The following is a 23,079-nucleotide window of genomic DNA, read 5'->3' on the forward strand; positions in this document are numbered from 1 at the left end:
TCTTTAAAGAATGACAGATTTACATATCAGTTTCCAGCCAGATTTTAAAACTATCTCTCTATTATCTATGAAATTAACCTCAAACCTTTCTGTCCGCTATTCAGAGCTTTCTTCATTTTTGTTCATTTTCCCTCTCCAACGTGAAGTTTCATCATCATTCACTGTGGATTTTGACTTTAGGCACATTATTGCCATTTTCATCATGAGTAATGATAGTATATGCACGACTAAGAATGTGTAAAGCGCTTTCATATGTATCTCTTCATTTAATCATCATCTTCAAATATTCCGTTTACTATCATCTATGACTTAATAATATCTTCCACATTCCCCCTGGAAATTTGAATCCTTTACACTCTTCAAAACTCCCTTATCTACAAATAATTTCTTCAAGTTAATTATTATAATTGTGAATAGCTACCATTTACCCAACACCTAAAGTATGATCATTTATTTATTACTTCCAAGAAACCAGATAGACTTAAATCTCTCATTTTATATCTATGGAAATGAAGACACAGAAAAGTTACTTCTTTTGCTCAGGGTAAGAGATTGTGGCTAAGAGATGTTAGAGCAAAGGTTTTGAACTTTATTCTTACTGACCTCAAAGCAGGAGCATTTACACAATACTGCAAAGACCCAGGCAGTTTGTCTGTGCTGTGAGCCCACACACTCCTATGATGCCTTTGAATAGTCAACATTTTGTGACCTTACTTTTGTTACCACTTGCATCCACTTTCATAAAAGCTGAGATTGAGTCAAAATATTTTATATACCTTATGAAGCATTTGAAAATTTTGCAACAAATGATTATTGAATGTAAGAACTTCCTCTAAGTAGTTGGGTCCTTTCTCTTTTCTTCAATTACTCTCATATTTATGACCTCTCTTCCTCTCTTTCTCTTTCTCTTTTGAAGATCATGCAGGAAGGGTTGAGTTGATTACACTCCTCACTTCCTGGCACAGTATTATCATTGGGTCTCTGTGAGATTTTTTATTTTCCTCATGACCTCCCTTGGTTTCTCTTTCTTTCTTAACTTTTATTTCTAAAGTCTACCCCTCTTCCTTACCTCTGTCTCTAGAGGAAATCATTTCAATGTAGTTCATATATTCTCTTATAAAATCTATGTTGTTGTTTTACATACATACCTTTTTAATTATGTAATTGGTATTATACATATTACAGTCTGTCATTTACCATTTTTAGTCAGCACTGTCTTTATGAACCGTACACCTACTCTATGACTTCTAATCACTAGGTAGTGTCATAGAGCGTGCACGCGTCTTTTATGCTTTTCCATTCTGCCATGTAAATACACTCAAGTTACTCCTAACTTTCTGCACAAATGATAATTCCATACACATACATTTACCTGCATTCTTATAGATGTGGATAAAACTTCCGTTAGGACCGGTAACAATCATAGAATGTGCTTCTACTTACAATGACTAAGTAGAACCAGTTCCTCTTCAGAGTGGTTGCACAGTCTACATCTGTACCGACAGTACACTATCTAAGTTCCCGCATCCTTGGCAGCTCTCAAAATTATCCACTCTGTCATTTTCTCCCTAATATATAGGAGTAACATGATATATTGTTGCTTTTGTTGCATTTGTTTTATTTCTCATGAGTTTGAGCACCTCTCCATATACTCACTAACCTTAATTTCCTTTGGTCATTCTCCTATGAAGATTACTGCTTTTTCTTATTAATTTGTAGAAATCAACACTATGTTCTAAACTTTAGACATTTCAGATATCGCCTCCATCCAGTCGCCCATCTATGAACTTCATCCACGGTGGCCTCTGTTGAACAAGTCCTCGTTGTCTGTGCATCTGCTTCCCTCACTTACCCCTTTGTTTGATTCATTTATTTGCATATTTCTTCTTCCTCACATAATCATTTTCATCATATTTAGGATCTTCTAGGCTTGTTATTCATTCACTGATTTTTATAATTATCATTTATTCTTTTATGCAATCAAAAATATTTAAATCTAGTAAAAGACACTGGACTGTATCCTAGAAATGCAAGTTTTGTTGTTGTTCCACCTCTTACCTGAATGAATGTTCTTCTCTCTCACTCTCTCTCCCTCACACACACCCCGAATGAAGATTCTTACAACTTGTTAATTAAAAGAATTGGTGAGTTAAAAAAGCAAATCACGAACTTGACATACAAAGCAGAGATATTTTAAAAATCCTGAAATACTTGGGAAAGTGATTACTAAGAGGGAAACAAAAATTGGCTCTTAAAAAAATGTGAAAGATAGCTGATGATATCATCTTGTATATGTATAGTTTGAATAATACTTGAAAATTCATCCCGACCTTCATTCTATAGATTCTATTTCCTCTGCCTACCTATATATTATACTTCAGAAATATTTAACTATCATTCATTCCCAATATGGCTATAGATGGAGAAATGGAGGGAAGTAAGTCATGATATATATTGGGCCAGATAAATAATATACCATTTACCACTTCATAAGTTGCTACTGTGTACAATAAATGTATCTGATGATGGGAGGGAAAAGTTCAAATAAATTCTTAAATGTAGGAACAGAAAATACAGTAAAAACTCTGAAGTAGCAGGAGAGAAAACATCGTAACAGTAATATCACTTTTTGTTTGATGATATTATATATATGGTAAAGAATCAGGGGATTTCACACAGAATTGCTGGTTGTATGGTTGTAATAGCAATTTACCCTGAAAGGATCTGAAGAAGAACTCTTTTTCTTAGACAACTCATCTGCGGCTTTCATAGTCTGTCTGATAAAAATCATTCTGCAAATCTGTAGTGGGACTAAAAGAAAAACAAAGAAGACAATTGTACATAGAAGATAACAGTCTTCTGAGTGTTTTCTAAAAGCTTCTTTTAATGCACTAGATTTATAAAAATGAAATTCATCACTTATACAAAGTATAAATTGTAACCTCCTTTATTTTGTACATATCTCATCTCTTATGATGTGCTAAAGGAGGAAGATTTCAGGCTACTTCTCTATTAAGAGGATAATATGCTGGTTTGAGCTGTTAAATTCAGTCATTTATGAGACAGAAGCTAGTATACTGGAAGAATTGTTAGAAAACAGTAAAAATGAATGGTTACTTCACATATTATTTATATTCATTCTAAATGGAGTTGCCCTAAAGGAGGTTAATATACCTATGTCAAGATGGAAACAAACTAGAAAATTCTTCATTTATTTTATCTCCAAATACTTTTTTACAAGGTTTCATTTAATTAAAGTAAAAACCATTATAAGAAGGGATTTTAAAATTCTATCTTCATGATTTCCCACTGGTTTATGAAATAACATATTGGACTATTCATTACAACTTCATTTTCTCAAAGGGGAAATAGTAATCTAATAAGTCAACAGAGATCTTGAAAGCGGAGGCGCTTGAAGAAGATATCTAGATTAAGAGTTCTAATAGAAAATCATTTGAAAATTTACACTTTGATTTTTGATCTTTGGTAAACTAGTTTATTTTATTTGTTCATTTTATTTTAGTCAAGCATGATTCAGTAAATATCAAACAAGTGTTTTCTCAACATAAAATGACTATAAAGGATACAAGAACTCGAAAAGATTGTGAGCAGTTTTAATAAGATAGTCAATGTAAAGGTCATTGTTCAAAGAAAACAGATGTGCTTTTAATCACTTTTCATTTTATAAACTCAAATATGTTTGGAAATAGTGGGAATAATGTATTCAACAGACAATATTTTTAAATATTTAGAATATGTCATGCACGATTTAAATGATTTTCTGAAAGTAATAAAACATTAGATAACTGTGAAGCCCTCTGTGTATGCATTTCTCCATCCTCCGAGTCAGCCTCTTTTGTGAGCCTGGTGTATCTGTTCTATCCTTACAGTTTGTGTTTTTAAACAAAAGTTAACACTATGCTTTTATATGTACACAAGTTATGTGCATTATTTAACCCATCTGAAACTAGGTTTTTTTTTTTTTTTTTTCTCATAAATATGATTTTGAGATTTAACTGCTCTGTAACATTATCCTCTATAAAAAGATTACAGTTTGCCATTCCTCTGTTTGTGGCCGTTAAGGTTTGCTATATCAAACTATGTTGTAGTAAATGGCCTTATGATGTCTACATATGAAAATGTAAACAAGTTGAGCTACATATTCGAGAGTATGTGCATCTTCATTTACACATGTTTAAGTCTATTATAGCCAAATATATCTCCAAAATAGTTGTAGAAATACACACTACCATCAACACTTTGTGAAAGTTCCTCATTCTCCAAATCTTTGCTAACACTAGCTACCATCGTGGGTCAAATTGCTTCTTCTCCACTTACTAGCTGTGTGACTTTGGCATGGTAATTATATAATTTCTCTGTGTCTCTGTTTCTTCCTATGTAAAATGGGGGTGACATCACCCACCTCATAAGGCTTCGTGAGGACTGTGTAAATTGGGATTTATAAATGTTTAAGAATGACTGGACCCGGTGGCTTACATCTGTAATCCCAGCACTTTAGGAGGCCAAGGCGAGTGGATCACTTGAGGCCAGGAGTTCGAGACCATCCTGGCCAACCCTGTCTCTGTTAAAAATATAAAAATTAACTGGGTATGGTAGCACATGCCTGTAATCACAGCTATTCAGATGGCTGAGACATGAGAACTGCTTGAGCCTGGGAGGCAGAGGTTTCAATGAGTTGAGATCACACCACTGTACTCCAGCCTGGGCAACAGAGTGAGACTCTATCTCAAAAAGAAAAGTTTAAGAATAATTATAGTATATAGGAAGCACTCCATGTGTGATGTTTGATAATTCTTGGACTTCCAATTTTGCCGAATAAAATGGGTGTGGTCTTGCTGTTATAATTGGTGTAAACTTTTCTTAATATTCTCGATTACTATGCGACTTCATTATGGACTAGTAACAAAGTTTGTGGACTGGCAGCAGTCTATGTAGATAACCCGAGTACCATTTTGTTAAATTACTTTTAGTCTTGTAAGTTTTTCTTTTTTACACATTAGATTGGAGGGTATAATTTTACTATTAAATCAATGTTTGTAATGCTTATGTATCATTTCAAATTTTCTTTTTCTTTTTTTTTTTTTTTTTTGAGATGGAATCTCACTTTGTTACCCAGGCTGGAGCATAGTTGTGTGATCTAGGCTCACTGCAACCTCTGCCTCCCGGGTTCAAGAGATTCTCCTGCCTCAGCCTCCTGAGTAGCTGGGATTATAGGCACGTGCCACCATGTCTGGATAATTTTGTACTTTTAGTAGAGATGGGATTTCACCATGTTGGCCAGGCTGGTCTTGAACTCCTGACCTCAGGTGATCCACGAGACTTGACTTCCCAAAGTGCTGGGATTACAGGTATGTAATCCCGCACCCAGCCTTCTATTTCTTTTTAAGTCAATTTTGCTAACACGTTTCTCTAAGAATTAACTTATTTTACATATTTTCAAGTGTATTATTAAAATACATATCTTACTCATCTGTTTTTTTTGTTTTGAGGTGGAGTCTCGCTCTGTCGCCTGTTTTTTATTTTCTATATTTTCTATTTTCACTCTTCTTACTGTTAATTTATCACTATGTATGTGTGTATATGTATATGTATATGTATATGTAATATGTGTATGTATTTGTGTGTATATATATATAATCAAGTCTGCCATAGGTCTAATCTATATTTTGTTATTCTTTTAAACAAATGGCTTTGGGTTTGCTAGTAATATCTTTTGTCATATTGTATCAATTTCTGTGGTTATATTTGTTGTTATTTTCAAATTTGAGTTAATTTATTTTTATTTTCTGAATTCTTTGAGTTGAAATATTCCATTTAATTTTTCTGATAATAATTTCTCTATTTTATTCAACTAACTCTAATGCACAGAAAAGAAACAGAACTAAATTATTGGAATTCTTTGTTTTCTTAATGTAGATAGAAAATTTTTCAGATCTGAGGAAGGTTATAGGAATGACTAAATGAGCTAAAAATTAATGATATATGTGAACCTGGACTGTTAACAGTGAGCTACAAGTAGTATTTGTACAGTTTTATGCCCTTTACAAGTTTTTACAGTCATTACTACTTTTTTTAATAACAAATGTATTTAGATATAATTTACATACCATAAGATTCACTCTTATAAAGTGCACAATTCAGTTTAACTGTTACAGCTATTTAATTTTTGAACACTTTAGTCACCCCAAAACAAAAACCATGCCCATTAGCAATCATTTCCCATTAATACCTCCCGTCAGCCCTAGAAACCACTGATCTATCTATTTTCTACCCCTAAAGATTTGCCTATTCTAGACATTTCATATAAATGTAATCATGTAATATGTGTTTTATGACTAGCTTCTTTCACTTGGCATAATGTTTTCATTTGTTTTAGCATACACCAGTAATTATTTTCTTTGTATTGATGAATAATATATCTATCATGTGGATAGACAACATTTTTTTTATTATTCGGTTGATGGGCATATGAATTATTTCCATTTTTGGTTATGAATAATGCTGCTATGAATATGCACCAGTTTTTTGTGAACATGCATTTTTAATTATCTTTGGTGTACAATTAGAATTGGAATTTTTGCTAGGTCATATGGTAACTCAATATTTAACGTTTTAAGGAAGAGCCAAACTGTTTTCCAAAGTGACTGAATTTTTTCTTAATAGCCAACTGGCAGTGTATGAGGGTTCTAATTTCTCTACATCCTTGCCATCAGCTGTGTCATCCAGCTTTCTTATTATAATCATCTTAGTCGGTAATTAAGTCTTAGTTTCATAGCTAAGAAACCATTGCCTAATTGAAAGTCGCTAAGATATATGCCTGTGTGTTCTTCTAATAGTAGTGTAGTTTTAGTTCTCACATTTAAGTGTGTAATACAGTTTGAGTTAGTTTTTGTCTATGGTGTGAGATAAGTCTGAACATAAGTGGAGGAAAAATTGTCTTTCCAAGAAATAGTGCTGGGAGAACTAGATTTTCACATGCAATTGAATGATATCTGAACCTATCTTATACCATATACAAAAATTAATTCAAATTGTATCAAAGACCTAACATAAGAGCTAATCCAAAATTAGATATTTTTTCTTTTAAACAACTGTGCATCCAACACATAGATTTTCTTTATTTTAAAAATGCTAAATCCAGGGTATTAAATTTTAAGAGTATTTGTTTTATTGGGAGCTATCTGGAACTATTCTGTACATGTTTTTGATACACATTTTTTCAGTTAGCTCTAGTCACAATAATGTCATACAGAAAAAACAATACTGTGCAATAAATAACGGCAATATCTAAGTGATCACAACAATATACATCAATATGTCTCACAGTAATTAGTTTAGGGTTTGATACGTTTTTGAAATAACATAATTTTAGTAACTTTCAGATACTGAAACATTCTTTTAGACACAATAATACTAAAAGAAACTTTAATCTCATATCCATTTTCAAAGCTTCTTTCCTTTCTCCCTACTCAGGCCTGTTTCAGGCTAAAAGAAACCAGTAAGGAATGATATAGTTATGATATTTTTGGACTCTGCAGAAAGCCGCCATCTTCTATCTTAATGGAAGCACTCCCTAACTATAGGTCCAACAACTTCTTCACAGAAATCTTTGTTGTTGTTAGATATTTCTTCTCTATGGATCTGTAAATATAGGGTAGTTAGCTAAGAGAATAGCAAAGTTAGTTTTAGCCATATCTTAGAAGATTTTTCTGAGCTTTGTCAGGTGAAATTCTAAAACAACAACAACAACAACAACAACAACAACAAACAGAAAACCCCCTATTTTGTTTTTATGTGACAATAATTCTTCTATTCTTTAATCAGTGTCAGGTATATGTAAATTCAAGCAATAAAATCTCCCTAATAACTGTTCTAATGAATACATATAAACCTAAGTTTTGCAAGTTTCCATTAAATATTGGATTAAAAGAAATTGCTATTTTAAGATGGAGAATTATGTAATAAATGATACTTTTAAATAATATATTTTGATCTCAAGCATTTTATTACCAGAGTTTACATTTTCATAAGCCTATTAAACATAAATTTAATTTCAGATCCTTTTGAAGCATTCATCATCTTTTCTATTCGTCATGAGATCAGAAGGATTGATCTTCACAAAAGAGACTATAGTCTACTTGTTCCTGGATTGAGAAACACAATAGCACTTGATTTTCACTTCAATCAAAGTTTACTTTATTGGACAGATGTTGTAGAAGACAGAATATACCGGGGAAAGCTTTCTGAAAGTGGAGGTACATATATTATAATTTTCCTTAATGTTTAGATTACTTTTTTAAGTGAAAATTCAAAGAACACATTATAAGTAGAAGAAATTTTGATTATTCTTTGACCTTTGGTCCTTTATCCCCTCCCTTATATATGTAAAATCAGGGGTGTTGAGTATCTGTGTGAGCACCTGTTGGGGGCAGGAAGTGGTGATACTCATGCTGTTCACACCATTTGCCACTGTGGACTTTTCCATGGACTGATGGCAAAGAAACTTATTTACAAGAAAACGAAACAAAGTGACTGGTTGTTACATACCATTAGTCACATTTTTAGGGGTTAGAATAACTTTTTTTTTTTAATTCTGCTACCATCTTTCAAGATAATTTAAAAAAAATGAAAAAAAATATTACAAAGATGACTAATATGAGCTAAATATTTTTGCCATAATTTGACTTATCTCTTTTGGCTAAACTAATCCTTTCTTAAGTAGAAAGTCTTTGATATAAATAGCCAGGTGCAGTGGCTCATGCCTATAATCCCAGCATTTCGGGAGGCCGAGGCAGGTGGATCACGTGAGGTCAGGAGCTCCACACCAGCCTGGCCAATATGATGAAATCCCATTTCTACTAAAAATATAAAAATTAGCCGGGCGCGGTGGTGCATGCCTGTAATCCCAGTTACTCAGGAGGCTGACGCAGGAGAATTGCTTGAATTTGGGAGTCAGAGGTTGCAGTGAGCTGAGATTGTGCCATTGCACTCCAACCTGGGCAACAGAGTGACACTCCATCTCAAATAAAAAAAGGAAAAAAAAAAAAAAAAAAGAAGTCTTTGACATAAATATATATTTCTCTTGAAATGTTGCCTCCACATACCATTCCAAGAACAAGGTATTTCTTTCAAATTGTTAATTCCATTCTAAATCACCTTTGCAATTTTGAAAAATGGTCATATTTAAGCGCATAATATAATTATGATATGTAAACTTATATCCTATGTCATATACTGATTTAAAACGATGGATTTAGATTCATAGGATTAATTGGTTAGCGATTTCATAAAACACATTGTTAATATGTCTAACAAAAAGCACTGATGTGGTAGCAATGTTACAAACTACAATGATTTATCATATTACAAAAGGTGTTTAAACAGGAAAGTTTTGGCTGGCCAGCACAGTGGCTCATGCCTGTAACTCCAGCACTTTGGGAAGCTGAGGCAGACAGATGCTTAAGCCCATGAGTTCGAGACCAGCCTGGACAACATGGCAAAATCCCATCTCTGCTAAAAATACAAAGAAAGCTGGGTATGGTTTTGTGCACCTGTAGTCCTTGCTACTCATGAGGCTGAAGTAGGAGAATCATCTGAGCCCTGGAAGTTGAGGCTGCAATGAGCCGTGATCACACCATTGCATTCCAGCCTGGGCAACAGAAGTGAGACCCTGTTTCAATAATAATAATAATAATAAAATAAATAAAATAAAATGAATAAAAGAAAGATTTTTTTTTTAAATTGTGAAAGAAATTAAATAATGGATAAATAAGAATATTGGTAGGCATCACCAAATCGCTTATTTTTATTCATACCTTTTCTCTTATTTACATTTTTGTTATATCTTACAAATCTTAGGGTCCCAGGTGAGGAAGAGGGTCATCTGGGGCTTATCTTTGTTAAAGTTTAATGTAGTAGTAGCTGTTACCTGTTATGCTTCCACAAAGAGAAAAAGAGTGAGTGCTGATTAGCCAGAATGCATATGAGATCTGGTGGGCTTTTTCTTTTGATTTTATTCTACTCTTGAAGATCAACATTTGAGTTAAGTTGCACTGATTGTTTCCAAAATCCCTTGCTCTGAATACAAAAGTCAGAAACAAGAAGAAACTTTTATTTATTTATTTATTTATTTATTTATTTTTGCCACCTCAATGTTGTTATTAACCTCAGAGCTGTTTAAAAACTTGATTCCACTGATACTAAAAGGATTTACTAGATTAAAGATTTCTGGTAAGGGTGATAGGTAATGCTAAATTGGATACTACTTGGTGTTGCCTGTGCTAAGTAGCACTTTTGCAATCTCTCAAAGTGGAAATCACATTGAAATAATTTGTACTGCTGGTTGCAGGTAGGCCTTTTCCTTTGTACTTAACGCAATCCTTGAATGGGTGCACATACTGGTTTTCCTTCTTTTGTAGGTGTCAGTGCCATTGAAGTGGTTGTGGAGCATGGCCTGGCTACTCCAGAAGGCCTGACAGTCGACTGGATAGCAGGAAACATATACTGGATAGACAGCAATCTGGACCAAATCGAGGTGGCTAAACTAGATGGCTCCCTAAGAACTACACTAATAGCAGGAGCCATGGAACACCCCAGGGCCATTGCTTTGGACCCAAGATATGGGTAAAGAAGTTTGCCTTTTATAGATTGAGTTTGGCATAAAAAACAGGCTTTCAATTTAATATTGAATTCAATTATCTCATCAATTATGAGTCAAAGTGTCAAAGTGGTTATTTTGTGCTAACGTATGTGTGTGGGGTGGGGTGGGGGTGGGTGTGTGAGTTGTATATACAGCAACTAGTTTAAGTTTATTGCCACAAGTTTGGTTATAGAATTGCTTACATAGGTACTTTTAGAGGCTCAAAATGTATTTTTTGTTTTCTTCTAAATGTGGGCATTAGGCCCTATTGGAAGCTATTGCAACTCTTTTTCAAAGCAGTAATTTAATGAATTTATCTTCGCCCTGCCAAAGAGATGCTGTAATTGTTTCTAATGGTTGCAAACTACAGGGCCAGTCTTTGTTCTAAATAGTCACAGATGTTAACCATCTCACCCTTTATTTATTTTTTATGTTCTTGGAGTCAGTTTAAAAGAAAATTTAAATAAGCTTGAAGGAGTCCAGTGGTGAGATATTGACTACTGGGAGATTTGAAAGACAAAGTATATGATTCTGGAAAACAAGGTTCAATGTTGAGTAACTCAGGTTACTGCCTCTCTTCCCTTGTGTGTTCCTTTGTGAAGGAGCAGAAGAGAGGCACTGGATTTCCATCCAGAAGATGTGGGTTCCCATTCCTGCCCAGTCACTTATACTCTGGGGGTATCAAGTATATTCTTTTTCCTTAGATTTCAGGTTTCCATTCTATGAATTGGGGATAATAACATCTTCCTCCTTCAGTTGTTTTCAAGGAGATGATATACATAGGAGATAATATGCAACTGATATGTGAGAATGCTTTGTTATTCCTGTCGACTATGACCTTTGTAATTTTTTTGTAAATCAAAGGCCATTATTGAGTCTAAAGGTTAGCAGAAAAGAATTCGTTGGGAGGCTTGTACCTTTAAGTAATGTCGAGGCCAGGGAAAGCCAATGAGTGCTTCAATGAGAGAGGAGCTCCAATGAACAAGGAGTGAGCCAAGAGAGAGTTCAATGAGATAAAGAAGAGAGAAAAGCCAGTCTATGTCTAAGTCGGCCTCCTGGCCACACTCTCTGACTTTTGCTCTTGTCTATGCCTAAGACTCAGAAGTCAATAGATTGGGAAGTATGTTTACGTCTCTTTTAGTCAATTTTGACCCAGAAATGAAAGGGGCAGAAACCACTTCTCTAGAGCAGGGATTCCAGATTGACCACCCTCATTTCTGTGTTTGCTTTATTTTCAACAGTGTTTTAAATTTACTTGAATTAGTTGTCAAAATTTAAAATATTGAGAGATTTTACATAAGATCTTGGATTTCTGCCTTGTTTCATAAAATAGGGAGATCTGGTAACAATGAGCTGAGCAGTAGCTGTTTCTCTTAGCCTGGAAGTATATTCTCTAGTTTATGTAGTCTACATTTGACCTATTTCACTCATTACTTCCTATAATAACAGTTTATCAGGAGAAAGCCTGCTATGTTTAATAAGACATGTCTTTATTTTTTAATATTTTATTCCTGAGGTACAATAGATTGCTGATACTGACCATATACTTCCCACAAAGTTGCAAGCTCATTATCAGCCAGGGCCTTATCTCCAGTGCCAACTACTGATATAAGGGTTTAACCTATCAGACCTAAGTTGTGTCAGCATGAGAAACTTTCTAAATAAAAGAAAAGTAGTATTTTGGAAAAAGATTGTAATCATAGCATGTATACCAACATGAGAAGAAAAATATGAATAATTCTAAAATTATAAATGACACAGAACACACAAAAACAGGTGTATGAAAGTTTAAAAATGGCCTCACCAAACCAGATAGATTTTGCAGTTGATACCTCATTTTCCACTGATATTATATTAACAATGCTAGGATCAACTTATTTATCTCAGTTTTGAAAATATCCAACCTGAGAGTAAAGAAAACAAAAACACCAAGGACATACAACCTATAAATACTATTTAAGTGAAAATACCAAGTACGATTTCGGTATGAAATATCCTCAAAGAGTTGAAAGTTAAACAGAAAGCTAGCCTGAAAGTAGGGGAAACTCAAAATGCTTCTGGGGGAGTTGATGCCTTCCACCAGTGACTGCTGCTATGAAACAGTGAGACTAATTAAGATAATTACATTGGTAATAAAATAATAATTTTTAAAAATAGGATAACAATGCTTATACAATCGTTTCTACAATAAATGACCAGAGTTTGGACAACAGTACTAATTCATTAAACTCTAAGTGTTAACTGGAACGTTGACAGATTTTTGTGTCATGATTCGATAGGCTTTTTATTGTTAAAAGTTATTTTACAGAGGTTGATATGATTAAGATATAAAGTTTATATAAACATCACAAAGCACATTTTAAAATGTAAATTTTTAGATTAAAAATGTAATGCGAATATTAAAATATTTTCAAGTTTATTAGCTATTTTGGTAAAAAGTTCTGAGGTTAGTTTAATATTGGACCTTTCACAAGGTAGGCTTAGAACATAGCAACAAAAAGCGCGTGCGTGCACACACACGCGGGCGCACACACACACTCACACATATATGCACTTACAGCAAAGCCAAGCCAAGCACAAGAAAAGTAACATTGAAATATCATTTTATTTAAACTCAGCTTACTGTCTTAGTACCATGTACAATATAAAAATAAGATTTTCCCTAATTTCTCAAACTATTAATCAAATATATACGGAAACAGAGACTCGGCATTGATATCAACTTCAGAGTAATTTAAACTTCTTTTGAAATTTTTGATTTTAGATAAAATTCACTAATTATAGAGAAATATGATTTATATAAATACTGTTCTATTTTCTACTAAATCTTAAGCTTTTTGATGGCAAGGGAAGTTTTTTTCAGTCTGTAAAATCCTTCTAAGCCTCTTTGAATATATACTTGTGCTAAGTAAATGTTAAACAAATGAATGCATGCATATAAATGGAATTTGTTTATATGTAACTTACATGAACTCAAGGATGTATTTAAAATGTGAAGTATACAGTAAAGACAGCGAATGGGTAAAACTATGAACTTTGTTTACAATAACAAATGAAAAAAAAAAAAGGTTCGGAACTAGCCACTTTCTCCCTTAACACAGCTGAGAAAAAAACAGGCCCTAAAAGTAGCCCCACAAAACACATTTACTTCATGTGAGGTTTCCACAGCAATCAAGGTCTTTGTGACCTTTTTTTACAGATGCCAATATGAAGTGTTTTTAATTGACTACTTTGCTTCCCCGGCATAAAATCCACCAACATTCACTTTGAGTTATAAAACATATCTGTCATCATGCCATATTCCTTCAGTATTCTGGATTTTGACCTGATCTCCCAAGTGACAAACTATTCCAAGATGGTAAATTAAGAGTCTTAGGGAGGAGCTATTTTTCTTTCATTCCATTTTAAGGTAATGCACTTATTGGTAAGGTGACCTGAAAGAGACCATGAACCCCGTTTTAAACATTAAGCTTATTATTGGAGAGTAACAAGCGCCAGGGTGTACAGAATCTACAAGGTACTCACTTCAGTTCTTAAACTTTCATTACCTTTGTCTTTACGCTACCGCATGGCATCTTCCTGCTCTATTGCTAAAGCTAGTATTTAGTTTTCCTTTGTCATAATAACTGAACTAAAAATTCAGCTTTGAACTAAAACTGAATTTAGTTAAACTAAGTTTTTAACTGCCATAAAAGTTGCATTGGTGAAAGCAGAAATAGTAATTGTGAAAATTAGTGAGACATCCAAATAATATTTTAATCTTATCTAGGAATATTCTTAAATGGAACTAATAAAGGTTTTGTTGATTTTAAAAGAACTAAATATTATAGATAAGTAACCTGTTTTTTTTTGTTTATTTTATTTTTTATTTTATTTTATTTGTTTTAATCAGGATCATTTATTTTTACCTTCTGCTGCTTGATCTGATAGATGATAACGGCCTTTTTATGCCTATAATGGTACAAGTTGTTCATGGTCTTTTGAACCAGTTTAATCCAGACACTTACTAATGCATGAATGGAGGAACTGCAGCAACTGTAGACTGCAGTTTCTTTTTTTAAAAGTTATTGTGGCTGAACATTTCCATACATCCTATAAGGAGAGAGATTAAGTCTTCGTATACTTGAGGATATAATGCAATCATTGAAATGCTAATGCATTTTAACCATCCAAAGAGAAAGTAATAGGGAAAAAATGATTCTGTTAAAGTAGCACATTATCAAGTATATGAAAGAGTACCTAGAATTTTATGAAAGGATGATCATTGAAATCAGATCTTAAGATTGTTGTGAACTGTGTTATGGCAAGGTTAAGAACACTTTTATGGTGACTAATTCTATAACATGTTATTTATAAAAAGTGTTGGAGTTTCTCACTTAAACCGATGAAATTTTAGTCTCACAGTGACCACTATAGAGGAAGTATACTAACACTGCTAGGTTTAGTGAAGAAACTGACACAATCACTTATTTTAGTGAATCAAAATGTCCCAAGCCATATTTTTCTCCCACTAGAAAAATGTTTCAGAGTTCACAGTGCCTATTTCTAGTAAATATAAATATAGACAATGCAGAATTGCAGGGTCACTGATAGATAGTTGGACTCACCACAACTATTCAAAGTTTAACTGGATAGAAAGTTACAAGGTAGACACCAATTTCCCAATTGTTATACAGGCAAAAGATGATGCATCAGAAATCTTTGTGTTATCATTGCAGAGTGGGAAGTACAGCTTTATCTACATCTATAGGTGGCTTATCCACAAATACTCAGAGACTGCCTATAACTTCCAAATTCATAGTTTGTTTTCAGAGATTATTTTTTCTTTTCTTTTTTTTTTTTCTTGAAACAGAGTTTTGCTCTGTCGCCCAGGCTGCAGTACAGTGGCATGATCTCAACTCACTGCAAACTCCGCCTCCCGGGTTCAAGTGATTGTGTAGTTGGGATTACAAACGTGTAGCACTATGCCCAGCTAACTTTTCTATTTTTAGTATAGACAGGGTTTCACCATGTTGGCCAGGCTAGTCTCCAACTCCTGACCTCACATGATCCATCTGCCTCAGCTTCCCAAAATGCTGGAATTACAAGCATGAGCCACCGTACCCGGCCTCTTATTTTTTTAAGCTTGCAAATCTCTCTTCTGGCCCTTGTTTGTGGAGATAACACTACAGACTAGATTGATGCTGTCTTTGTGCTCTTTCTATTTAAATCTTTTTGTTTTTAATGCTAAGTTTAAAAGCAGCTGGTAAATAACAACCTGTTGTCTATGAAAGATCTGTGCACTCAAAATTAAATTGAAGTGAGATTTATTTCATATCATTATTTTTAAGAAAGACATTTAACTATTTAAATAGCCTATCAACTTTATATTAACCTTTGTTGCATTTTTCTATTTGATTGGCAACATATTATTTTGTGATTAATTTTGCTTATAAATAATTTCATGCTAATATTTTCAGATAATTAATATTTTTATACAAAACAATCTTATCTTTAAACATACATTTTTTGGAAAATAGGCCCCAACACTGAAATTTTATAAATGTCCTCTGGTATATTTTTTAAAATTCTTACCTATTTATTTGAGTTATTTACACTTTTAAGCTTTTATTATAGAAATATTAAAGTACACAAACTAGTTGGGATTGTATAATAAACCCTCTTGTACCCATTACCTAGCTTAAACAATTATCAGTACATTGTCCTCTGGTATATGAATGTTCATTTTTATTCTTTCCCAATGGTCTTATTCACATATTTCATTATCAAACAATAAACAATTTGGATATTGTTTTTCCGTATATGCTTCCACAGCCATAGCTGTGAAAGAATTGAAACTAAAATTAAAGCCATATACATAGAACTAAAGCTGTCTGTGGACCCCATAGAACTGAGACAGGTCTCAGTTAATCTAGAAAGTTTATTTTGCCAAGGCTCAGGACATGTGCCCATGACACAGCTTTCAGGAGCTCCTGATGACATATGCCAAAGGTGATCGGAGCACAGTTTGATTTTATACATTTTAGGGAGACAAGAGACATCAATCTGCATATGTAAGATGAACATTGGTTCAGTCTGTAAAGGTAGGACAACTCGAAGCAACTGTGGGAAGATTTGAAGCGGGGGCAGGGTGGGGGGAGTTCCAGGTCAAGGTAGATAAGAGACAAATGGTTGCCTGTTTCTACGTTTCTGGTTAGCCTCTGTAAAGAAGGCAAATGCATTTATCCCCATGAACAGAGGAGTGACTTTGAATCGATGGGAGTCAGGTTGTCCCTAAGCAGTTCCCAGTTTAACTTTTCCCTTTAGCTTAGTGATTTGGGGGCCCCAAGATTTATTTTTCTTTCACATTTTCCCCCTTTTCTTTTTAAAATCTTTCAGAGAAAGCATTTTTAGAAGAAAATGAGTCTCTTGTTTCAGGTTTCATCTGATCTCTCATGGCTAGGATGGTTTATTCCTAGATGGATAAGTCTTGAGTTATTAGGAAAGCTCCTTTTTAGCTGGTTGTGAAATCTTATGTCCTGTGACAAGAAAATAGGGGGAAGAAGGGAGAAAACAACAACAAACAAAAGAATAATCCTGGAGAATCAGTACAGGCCACATTACTCTGAAGTCCATGCATCAGTAGGCAGGTATGAAAGTCATTTATGTATGTGGCTTTAAATAGGTTGCTGTTATTTTCTTCTGAAGTTTAAGTTGTCTGCCTTCAGTTTAGAGGGCTTTACAAAAGCACAGCTTAGTTTTTGATGACTCCAAATTAGAAAAAATGGAGAAAAAAGAAGGAAAATGGAAAAAAATTAAAAACATTATTTTGCAGACTTGTAGCCAAGAAAAAATAGAATTTGGTTCAAACTGTAGAAAATAATAAAAAAAAAAACATTAGGCAAGCTTAGAATATAACAACAGGTGTACTACAGTTTTTGAAACCTAATTTTTTTCTGTCCAGTTTTCCATTTTCACCAAAGACAAATCTTGGTAGGACTTATTTGCTTTATTATACTCGGCCTGATTATTTGTATACAGTGCAGCAAGAAAAATTATTTTTTTCACATAGGCTTTTAAATTGGCTTTCATGGAATTTTGTTCCATAGAAGGAATCTCAGATAAGACTGTTTTAAAGTTGAGCTCAATCATGGATTTGTACCATCAAATACCTATAAGTTGGGTGAATTCCTCTCCTCTTGAGGTTCCAAGATAAACTTGAAGCTTCTGGGCCTGTCATAAAAATGACATTCTTTACTTACCACAAACCAGGAATCCTGTACAGGGATGATGTAGACAAGGTACAAAGCCAGTTTTTGCAAGAAGCTTTTATTGACTCCATAAGTCAAGTTTGATTCCTTAGAGGAAAGCACACCACCCCAGTCATAGCTTTGGTAAAATAACCAGTTTCTCCAATTGTGTCCTGTTGCAAATGGAAACAAATTTTTATTGCACTTATGCAGATAATTATATTGCCATAAGCTAACATACTCACAAATAATTTCAAAATTCTGTAGAAATCAGGTAGAGAGAAACAAACATGCTCCAAATTGTATTCATAGGAGTATATACTAAGTTGTTAAAAGTTGTCAATAGTTCAAAGAAAAGTTTTCCTGACTCTGAAAAGCAAAACAAAGGATCAGCAACATTTCAAGCAAAAAGTCAAAAAGAATACTTCATTCTTCTATTAATTCAGTCCATGCAGTTAATTTCTGTTCTGCTTGATAGTCATAAACATTTCAGCTCTCCATGAGTTCTGAAAATGTTTCCTCTATTCTGATGTCACAACCTCCAAAGTTATCAGAAAACTGGAATCAAGAGCATCTGTTAGAGTTTTATAGTTGATTGTAAAACCACCTTCTAAAGAGAACCCAAACAAGACAACAATTATCTGTGGAAGACAAAAATTTTAGGGCAGTCATAGTCAAAGGTGCCATTGACAAGGAAATTTGTTACCTCTGTGGCACACAATAATTTAATATAACAATTATAATTACTACTGATAGTGTACACAAATTCATATTAGAATTATAAGAGTTTCCCATAATTTTTGAACACATACCAACAGCATACACAAATACAGCCCAAAGAAAACCAAACACCATTTCACATTTGACAATGCTTCCTGTATAATTTTTATACCAAATAAGCTGAATTATGTCACTTTTTGACTTTAGCAAAACTAACACCTTAAACGATTAATTAGGTCAGAAAAGACATAATTTCTAATTTGATTTTTAAAAGTGTCAAATACCAAAGCAAATATTAAAACACTTGATACTGCATGTCTTTGTAAAATAAATCATTCATTTGACCAAACTGATAACTCAAAGATTTCAAAAAAAGAGGTGAAAACCTTCATTATTTGAGAGAGGAGACTTAATTTTAAAAACAATAAGCCCAAATAAAAGCAGGAAGCCAATTAAATTTGTTTTTCAAAATATGATAAGCAATCTATAAAATTTTAATCTTGACCAAAAGATATAACTTCCATAAGCCTTTTATAATCTTTATTAAGTAGTCAGCTAATGCTTCAAGAAAACCCTGTTAATCTGACACAGGGACCCATATACTAGTCTTGTATTAGTATGCCTTTGACTTTAATGATTAATTTATAGAGAAACTGGACTTACTTTCGCTCTCAAAATCTGCCCTTACAATCTCACATGCCCACCTCTTCTGTGATAGTTTCTGGGCTTTGAGGAATTGAATAACTTTAATTTCTGGCCCTGGGTCTCAGGAATGCGATTTATTTGTATTGTCATCTTCTACCAGGACTAAAGATGAGGCTTTAATTCCTGTCAGCATTTAAGATTTAACAGGACTTGGTGTCCTTTTTTTTTTTTTTTTTTTTTTTTTTTTTTTCTATTGAGACAGAGTGTTGCTTTTGTCATGCAGGCTGGAGAGCAATGGCACTATCTCAGCTCACTGCAAACCAAAACTTAATAATAATGACATAGGAGTTATTTTGATAAACCATAAAATCTGTTAGACCAGTTACCAAAAGCAAAAGAAAAGACTTTCTGCACTGCAAAGAATATTATGTTGAAAGAAAACATTTCCTTTAGACCTTTAAGAAAACATTGTTGGCATCAGGTCATGACAAACAAAAGTTGAGGAAAAAAACTTGTATGAGCTGAAAATGAGTTGAAGAGCAACTTTACTATCTTGTTCCCTTTAAAAGGGGAGAGAAAATCAAAAATGGTGAGATGCCATAAATTTGAACTTTATGTTAAAAAAAAAATCTGTTATAATTTACTAAGAATAAATCAATCTCTTAAGAAAATGTCATTGTTCTAACCATTTATTATGTGTTTTTAATATCAAGTCCCAATCTGTAGAAAGGCCCTTATAATTTCCCTTTAATTATAGACAGCTTGATCATATAAAAGTTGTTTTTTTTTGTTTTTTTTATTTAATTAATCTTTATTGTGACTTACACAGATCATTCATGTCATGCTGGGACTTTCTGGTTTGTTCCGAACATCTCTGTTTCTTAAACAACCAGTCATTTTGTTCTAGGACTAAATCTACCATATAAGACTCTTTCTCATATAAAAATTATTTCTCTTTAAGCTTTCTTACCAGAAAAAAAGCTCTTTATTTTTATAACTTTCTTTACATTCCTCTTATTTCCCCATTCCTTTTACCTTGTTTTATACATAACCTTTAAATAAGCTTTGAATTACACAAAAATGTTTCACCTTTTTAAAAAGGACATATTTTTTTGAAAGAATGTTTTCCTACAAATATACTTTTATTGAAAAATACCTAAATAATAAAATACATATTATTTAATTTAATATAACTTTAGAATCTAAATTATGAGTTTGTTTACAAGTATTTATCCCATTACATTTACCTAATTATTTTAATCATTTACCTACATTATTTATAAAAACTGTGATAGTCATCATTTAAAATTACGGAACTACCATTGCAAAATTATAACTGAGACAGTGAAAGAGATCTGAACTAACTGACTCCATCTTGCTTCTAACCTTCAAGCCATCCTTGTTCATTTCTGGGTGTAGGCCAAACTAACTTTGTATTTGTATTACTTAGTTTATAGTTTATAGTTTAGCTTTGAAACAAAGATAATTACAGTCCCTTCCCAAAACAAACTTTACTACCTGTGGACTAGACCACCTAAAGCCACAAGATTAGAAGTTGTGGTAATCTTACTAAATTTAAGATGTAGCTGTTTTTATTAAAACAATATCAATGTCTTATTTATTAAAGATTATGCAAGCAAAGATTATTCTGTCTTGTGCTAGGTTTATAGTTTTGTATCCCTTATGCCAAATTTTGACACCTTATAATATTTGGCAAGGATAAGTAAGAAAGTGCTTGATTAATACATGCAAACAAAAATGTATTCTGGCAATTCTTAAGACATTTCTAAAGTCTTAACTACTTTACCAAAAATTTGAAAGCTAGCTTATTTATTAAAGATTTTACTTGTTATGTAAACTTGAAAAAGCATTTGACTAGTATTTTATTCCTGATAAAGTATTTGATTCAAGTGCTTTTATTTTCTTAAACCAATTAATTAGAGCTCTTGTATATATTTTTAGTAGTGAAACATTGTGTATATGAACATAAATACATAAACATATTACGCCTGCTGAGAGAAATACATCTTATAGATTCATAAAGACCTTTTTTTTTTTTTTTTTCCTGTCTTGGACTTTCAGATTTCTGATAACTTGTTTCACAACCCTAGGCGGTTGTCAGCTAAATAGCCTTAATTTTTCATATTAAAGGAAACAACTAAGGTGAAAATGAAGTAACAAAATTTACATCATAAGGTATAGAGAGAAAAAGTCTGGTGGTGCTAGAGGGAGACTAAAGATGGATACCAAATCAAACATAAAGTTAAGGAAATCTATCATAGGATTGTATAAGGAGACCAATTTTATTTAGATAGAGACTGTGTATCTTTAACTGGATCTCTGAGCTCTGGGTAGAGCCCACACTGAACCTTGGGTCTCCAAAAAGAAAATTATTAAGAGGTTAAACCATGTAATGCACTTACAGTTCATTAATAAATAAATAAATGAATAAATAAATAAATAAATAAATGAAGACATTTCTAAGTGTCTAAACGATACTACTCCTTACAAAACCAAGAGTAGCCTCTGTTGCAATAGCTACTTTAGTAAAAAAAAAAAAAAAGAAAAGAAAAGAAAAAAAATCAGATGACACAATACAAAAGGAAGCAGCTTAAGAGCTGAAATGAACTTGTCTGTTCATACTCTTGAGATTCATTAAGGAAAAACAGAGAGTTTTCCCCAAAAGGGAGCCTGGTGCCTTGTCTGTTTTCTTTAAGGAACCCCAGGCTATTATAAACTATTTTAGGTCCCTCATGCAGCAGAGGGTGAAAGAGAAGGGAAACACAGCAGGAGTAAATAAAGAAAATAGAATTCAGTCAACTGAGAAGAAAAAAACTTTTGCTCAAATAAAAAAAAAAAAAAAAAGACAAGGTCCTAAGAGAGAAATACGAACACACACATACAAACACACACACATCTTGGATGTTAGCTTTTAATTAAGCTGACTTCTAACCATTGACATCCTTAAAAAAAACATTTAAAATGTCATTACCATATTTCAGCTAGGATAAATTGCTACTATTTCAGAATTACCAAGTATCAAACAAGAAAAGGCTTTATACAGGAACCAAACCCAGGCTATCATGGTGGGGGAAAAAAAAAAAAAAGGAGGCAGAACCTTAGCTATCAAACTGCAGCATGGGGTGACAGCCATTGCTCCTTCAGTTTGGCCTGGCTAGCAAAATGTTGACCTTGTTATGTAAATAAAGCCCTTATAGTAGTCAAAATAAAAAATCTCCAAAATTTATTTTCCTTTCACATCTCCATGAAACTAAAATTCTTTTAAAAGTAACTAATAGAAACCCATTGTTTGAAATAAATTCTATGAGATGAATCAAATCCTATGATCTCTTGCCCTGAATCATATTCTCATGACTTTGATTCACGTTTGCTTCATAAAACTAATCTACTTTCACATAGGCACTGTTGTAGCATTTAAATATAGATATTAGTATTTTCTCTCTCTCCCTCCTTCTCTCCCCTTCTCTGTTTCCTTAACAGTTAGCAAGACTGTGAAAGTTTTCCTTTAAAAAATATTTATTCTCTATCAATATATGTGTGAGCATGCATGTACAAAAATCTTTTCTCTGTGCTAATCATTCTGTGTGCTAAATTGTTTACATCCGTTATCTCACCCAATGTTCCCAACAAATGTATACTATAACAGTTTTGATTTTCAGATGAAAAAATGGGGCTTGAGATTAAGTATGCAGAAGTAAGTGACACATTCCAACTTTGATCCAAGTTTGTTTTACACAAATGCATATACATTACCACTATTTAATATTGACACAGTTATCTAATAACACTTACCAAATGTCAGTG

General features: G+C 33.1%; 1 protein-coding gene across 3 annotated transcripts in view; it reads left to right on the forward strand.

The window, feature by feature from the left end:
* Positions 1 to 23,079, forward strand: part of LRP1B (LDL receptor related protein 1B) — a 1,933,102-nt gene that overhangs the window by 1,262,497 nt on the left and 647,526 nt on the right. For all 3 annotated transcript variants that reach the window (XM_050752792.1, XM_050752793.1, XM_050752794.1), the window contains exons 24-25: positions 8,079 to 8,276; positions 10,440 to 10,644. In XM_050752792.1, coding sequence (XP_050608749.1) covers positions 8,079 to 8,276; positions 10,440 to 10,644 — 403 coding nt within the window. The remainder of the gene's footprint in view (positions 1 to 8,078; positions 8,277 to 10,439; positions 10,645 to 23,079) is intronic.

Source organism: Macaca thibetana, chromosome 12 (assembly GCF_024542745.1).
Source record: "Macaca thibetana thibetana isolate TM-01 chromosome 12, ASM2454274v1, whole genome shotgun sequence".
Lineage (NCBI taxonomy): Eukaryota > Metazoa > Chordata > Mammalia > Primates > Cercopithecidae > Macaca > Macaca thibetana.